Consider the following 6,249-nt stretch of genomic DNA (forward strand, 5'->3'; position numbering starts at 1 on the left):
TAGGTGGATCCTAGATGGCCCACAAATTAATTCCTATACACATAAACTATTTCTGAGAACGGGGATGGTGAATGAATATGCTGTGTAAGCCAACACAGGATAGGAGAACTGAGACCAGCTGAAACCTTCCATAAATACACCCCTCAACTCCATCCCCCCAAACCCTCCACCACCACCCCCTCGATACTCATATATGTACAGCCTGCCTTCTGTGAGAATGAATTAAAGGCACATTCTTTCTCAATACCCGCTAGCAAATTTTGTACTAGACTGAAAAATACAGGAGCCCTATGCTCTTTTCTCCTGTGCATTCTCCTGCCCTTGTCAATCCCTAGCTGCCATCTCTGGCAGTCCCACCCCTGCCTTGTCATGCCTCTTTTCCTATCTGAGAGCGGATATTTGGGTGGAGGAGCCGCCCACTTCCTCTTTGGAGGTCAGTGAGTGCGTGGCAGAAAAGGCGGAGTCAATTTTGCTTAGCGTTCTGGCTCTTGCAGCGGGAGTGAATGCAGGCGGCTGTTGCTTGCGCATTTTTGTTTCCCTGGGAGTGAGCTTTGTCGCTGAGAACATCTGGCTTGTTGCTACAAAGACTATTGACATTGGTGGTTTCAGCAGCGGCCGCTTAAGGTAGAGATACTTGCTTTCTGCAGAAGTTGCAGGCATCATTCCCTAGAATTGCAATAGGCTCGGCACCCATAGTGGGAGACATGCCTCGGGGTCGGAAGAGTCGGCGCCGCCGTAACGCAAGAGCCGCGGAAGAGAACCGCAACAATCGTAAGATCCAGGCCTCAGAAGCTTCTGAGACCCCGATGGCCTCTTCTCTGGCCCCAGGCACCCCGGAGGACGACCAGAGTGGCCCTGAAGAAGACCCTAGCACTCCGGAGGAGGCCTCCACTACACCTGAGGAAGCCTCCAGCACTGCTCAAGTACAAAAGCCTTCCGTAGCCCGGAGCAATTTTCAAGGCACCAAGAAAAGTCTCCTGATGTCCATATTAGCCCTCATCTTCATCATGGGCAACAGCGCCAAGGAGGCCCTGGTCTGGAAAGTGCTTGGGAAGTTGGGGATGCAGCCTGGCCGGCAGCACAGCATCTTTGGAGATCCAAAGAAGGTCGTCACAGAGGAGTTTGTGCGCAGAGGGTACCTGATTTATAAGCCGGTGCCACGTAGCAGTCCCGTGGAGTATGAGTTCTTCTGGGGACCTAGAGCACATGTGGAATCGAGCAAGCTGAAAGTCATGCATTTTGTGGCAAGGGTGCGTAACCGATGCTCCAAGGACTGGCCATGTAATTATGATTGGGATTCCGATGATGATGCAGAAGTTGAGGCTATCCTTAATTCAGGTGCTAGGGGTTACACTGCACCTTAGGGAAATCTGGAGCAGACACTTGAGGGGGTTGGAAACAGCATCAGAGGTACCCAAAGGAGTAGATTACCTGGGCGCTGAGTTGAACATGATGGGAAAAGGGAGACATTTGGTATTTGTGATCAGTGCTAATTGTTAACTGCAAAATATTGTACAATTGTATACGTCTTAATATAGTGATGAAGGTCATAATATGATTAAAAAGATGATTACAGAAAGGATATGTTTTTTCTTTTTGTCTGTCATTGAGACTTAGTATAACAGTTTTACTACCCTTATAAAATGAGTCCATCATATTCTGTGATCTGGTACATATTTTATATCATTGAAATAGGTAATTCTGAAAAGTTTGAAATAAACCGGTATGTGAGAGAAAGATGGGGAAATTCTTTTATGTCTGACCTTTCTGAAACCTTTGTGTCTACTGTTGTATAAAGAAAACTGACAACTACCATGAATTTCCTTAGCTACTGCACAATATAGAAAAAAATAAAACTATAATGACGAGGACACCTTGTTCATTTATTGACCACCGGTTATGTATGAGGCACCAGTCTAGGTTCTGGGGATCCTCCATGGCACACAGCCCTCAGTTCTAAAGAATGTTCTAGATTACATGGGAAAGACAAATATGTAAACTGGCAGTGTGGTAAATGCTGTAATAGGGAGTGAGTGTGGGCTACCACAAAAATTTAGAAACACTTCTGTGACCTGTCTTGGAGGTGAGACAGGAGAGAGGATATCACAGGATTCTATGAAAATCCAAAAGATGCTTAAATAAGCTTGGGGAAATTTAAAAGGGGCCTCAGAGCATAGTATGAAATACTGTGCATTAGGTACTTTTGGATACCTAACCCAGCCTGGGGGAAGGGGCATTGGCAGAGGGGAGGGACTATCATGGGGTACTGTGGAAATAGAAAACACACCTAATCATCCTGAGGGGAGGGCAGGGGAGAGTGGGGTGGTTGCAGGATAAAGGACATTGTGGGATACTACAAAAATTAAAAACATGAGACTGTCAGAAAATTCTTGGTGAAATGACAACCTGAGGTCTGAAAATAGTATTGAAGATGGGAAAGGAGTAATTATGGAGGCACTAAAGGCCGCATGGACATTAGGGGAAAAAATGCTCCACTGTAGGATTAAGGTTATGTCAAGGGGGGAAGTGGAGAAAAAAGAAATAAGGTGGGAAAGAGGTGAGCAGAAGCTAGAGACTCAAAGGGTGGGAGTTATGGCTGATCTTAATGAGAACAAAAATGGTCAGTAATAATGATAATCCCGGAATAAAAATAATTTAAGAAAGCAAAAAACAGCAGAGCCTCTTGGATGAGTCAGAGAGAAGACTGGGCCTGTGGCATCTCTGAAAGGTAACCTGGCACTTCTCTCAAAAACTACAGTTTGTTGGGGCACCTGGGTGCCTCAGTCAGTTAAGCAGCCGAATTTGGCCCAAGTCATGGTCTCACAGTTCCTGAGTTTGAGCCCTACATCGGGCTCTGGGCTGCCAGTGCAGAGCCTGCTTCAGACCCTCTGTCTCCCTCTCTCTCAAAAAATAAACATTAAATTAAAAAAACAAAAAACCCCTGCAGTTTGTTAAGGTGTACCAATTGTTTTAAAAGTGGGGGTGGGGGGTGGGGGGTACACACTCTGGGGTGAGAGAGGAGCAGAGTTAGCACTTTGACTCTCTCCTTCAGCCGGGTAGCTAGTCCAGAGGGCTACCTGGCATGGTGGCTCATGGTGTACTAAGCATGTGGTATCAGGTTTCTTCCCACCTCCAGGAGCTTTCATGCTTTCTCACCTCATTATACCAAGGAGCTCAATGCCCTTCCCATCTATGCTATCACCAGGGAGTTCTGAATCCTCTACCTCACCCTGCAGCAATTCTGGAGATGTAGGAGTCGTCCCTCAAATTCTTTTCAGCTATAGGCAAAGAACACACATAAGACGCTCTGGCCACCCCCAAAGCCTACCACATCTACCCCTAGAGCTAGACACTGTATGAACTAAGTCCTCTAATAGGGAACCCCAAGGAAGGGTGCCTCACCTAGCTTTGTGGGGCTCAGAGGGAGCAGCTATCACACACAAAAGAGTGGCCAGGGTACCTTCTTCTCTCTTTGCCTCCAGTTAGTCTTACCTTGCTTCTGGCTGTATGCAAAGTAAAGTCACTGGGCCAGGGCAGGCTAACAAATGACTTTCTGGCAAAGGCCCAGGGACCCATAGACATCAGCCTGAAGGCTAAGGAGGCTTCAAACAAAAGTAGGAACTATGACACCTCAGCAGCTCCAAATTCATTCAGCAAACAAGAAAATAGTGAGAGCCTTCTATGATTCAGGCAGTGTGACAGAAACTGGGGCTGCAGAAAATGAAAAGGCATGTTTCTGGTCCCAGGGGAGCTGTATTTGTCAATGCCACCTCCAGAGGTAGATAAGGTGTAAATCTGAGGTTCGGATTCCTAAGTGACTTTCCTGTCTAGAGCCGCAGGGGTGGCAAGTGACAGATCCTAGACAAGACCCCACATCTGGTCCCGGCAAACCCAGAGTGCTTTCCTATAGGCTACCCTGCTTTCCATCTCTGCCTGCCAGTGCACTTACAAGGTCTGTCTTCAAAAGAAACATGTGAAGTCCATGGGACAGGTCTCAGTAATGCCAACTGCAGCCTCAAATTGTTTGGGGACAAGGCTGACTTTAAATTCTCCCCCTTTTATGGAAAGGGGCTCATAGAAGTCCGTCAGCTCCAGGTCAGTCAGCTAGTAAGTGGGAGAGCTTGCAAAGCAAAGATTTATTGAGCATCTCCTCTGTACCAGGGGCTTGTCACATATTATCTCTGCCAGGTCAGTATACTTACTCCTGTTTTATAGGAAGCCCCAGCTAGCTCAGGGGAAGAAATGATGTCCTTCCAAAGCCTGTCTGAATCTATGTTTTCTTTGGCTCTGGTGGGGAATAATCACCCAATTGTCTAAAATTGGTTATTTGCAAGTGTGGGCCAAGAAGCTTAATTCAGTCAGAGAACCAGTAGTACCCAGTATAAAGGGAGAAAGAGTGGGAGTATGCCACAAACTGCACTGTAAAAGAAATGACTGCTGGGATCCTGAAAGCCTCAGGCAGGAGGCTCCACAGGGAGGCACAAAGGCTTCGGTGACCTGCCTTAGCCCAGCAAGGAAGCAATTAATGACCCAGGCTCACTCTTCCCCTGGCCTGGAGGTTTAGTGTGTCTCCCGCCCCTTTGCACCCCCCAACATACCACATGGGTACTGCAAAGAGTTAATCTTCATTTGATTAGGTAAATGCTGAGCAAGGGTGGGATTTCCTGTGGCTGTGAAATGAATGGCAGGGCTGAGAGAGAAGCAGGGAGAGGAGCTTCTGGAAGGTGGTGAGAAAAAGAGAATATTCCTCATTCCATTTACATAGATTCTTTGAGCTTTGAGCAGTATCCAGATGGGACACAAGCTGGGAACCTCTTGCTGTGTAAGTCAGCAACCTAAGCTAGCCCCACCCCAACAGAGTTTCCACACAGTGAGTGGAAAAGCTGCAGTTTTAGTTTCCAGAATGCCTCTAAAGTGGATTGAGTTTCTGGGTCCTAGAATACTCCAGTTGTTTAGGGAGCTCAGGGATACAGAGCCCAAAAGTAAGGGTAATAGCTGCCATTTCCTGAGTGCCTAAATTGTGCCAGGCACTTTGGTGGCTGTTTTCATACATTGTCTCTAATGTTTGCAACAGTCCAACAAGATATGTTGGCCCCCCAGGCCAAGATTACAGAGGAGGAAACTCAGGGTCAGATATCAGAAGAAAGTTGCTAGGGTCACCTGTTTGGTCAGTGACAGCCTTGGACATGAACTCAGGGCTGGACAAGTCTAAAGCTCACACTATTACAGTAAAACAACAGAATGCATCAACAGGACACCTGGGCCTCCACCTAGCCTTGGGGAAGTCCTCTGTCTTCAAAGTCCACCACAACCCAGGGTAAAAGTGAGAAGGAGCATGCTGAGGCGGGTGAGGAGGCATGGGAAAATAAGATTAATAAACCATTTCGGGATTAGCTGTGGGTGTTCCTTTATTCTGAATTATTGTGGCCCCAATTGCTAGGCATCTTTCAGGGGTTGCTGTGTGTAGAATGAGTATTGCCTTTACAAGACAAATGTGTCTTCTCCATCATGACACATTGCTCAGAAACTTCACCACCCTGAATGCTCCATCAATCCTCAAATCCCAGGCCCTGGCTATCACACAGTGAACCAACCAAACGGCAATCTTTCTGGGCCTGAAACATTGCTGGATGATGCTGTTTTCTGTCCAGAAGGTACAATGGACCACCAGAACCCTACCTTGAGCAGAGTAGAGTGCCTGGGATAAGACACAGGCAGCAAGCAGTTGGCTATCTGGCCATGCAAGAAGACAGGCTGATGGGGGGGAGGGGGTCCTCCTTGGGCCCAGTGTTGTGGCCATGGCCTCAGCAGTCAGGTGCACAGCAGACCATGGCCATGGTGAAAGACAGATACAGATTCTGCCTGGGCTCACATTCACCCTTGTGATGCAGGTAGGGGCCAGGATCCCTCTGTCTCCTTCCTTTGGCAGAAGCAAAGAATTCCAGTGCTCTAAAGGAAATGATTTTGAAGCAGTGGTGGTGGTAGAGGAGGGTGATTGGTATGAAGATGTACTGAGACCTGTATACAGGTTATTCCAGGGCTTGTGAGCCATGAAAAAGTTAAACATCAAAGAGCTAATGGAATTTCTTTGAAAATCTGAGTGAGGACACTTGCACAAAGGAAGGTCTCGGCTCAGCCAACGCTATATAGAAGAATAGGTCTGGAGCAATCCAGCGCTTGCAAAATAGATTTGGGGAGGGGAAGTGGACTCTGGGTTTGTACCGCTCACCACTCAACAGACATAAATCT

General features: G+C 47.3%; 1 protein-coding gene across 1 annotated transcript; it reads left to right on the forward strand.

The window, feature by feature from the left end:
* Window positions 1-454: 454 nt before the first annotated feature.
* LOC106989639 (melanoma-associated antigen H1) lies at window positions 455-1,871 on the forward strand. Its single transcript, XM_015088125.3, has one exon. It carries the CDS (start codon window positions 705-707, stop codon window positions 1,362-1,364), a length of 660 nt encoding a protein of 219 aa, XP_014943611.1. The 5' UTR covers window positions 455-704; the 3' UTR covers window positions 1,365-1,871.
* The last annotated feature ends 4,378 nt before the right edge of the window (window positions 1,872-6,249 follow it).

Source organism: Acinonyx jubatus, chromosome X (genome assembly GCF_027475565.1).
Source record: "Acinonyx jubatus isolate Ajub_Pintada_27869175 chromosome X, VMU_Ajub_asm_v1.0, whole genome shotgun sequence".
NCBI classification, from domain to species: domain Eukaryota; kingdom Metazoa; phylum Chordata; class Mammalia; order Carnivora; family Felidae; genus Acinonyx; species Acinonyx jubatus.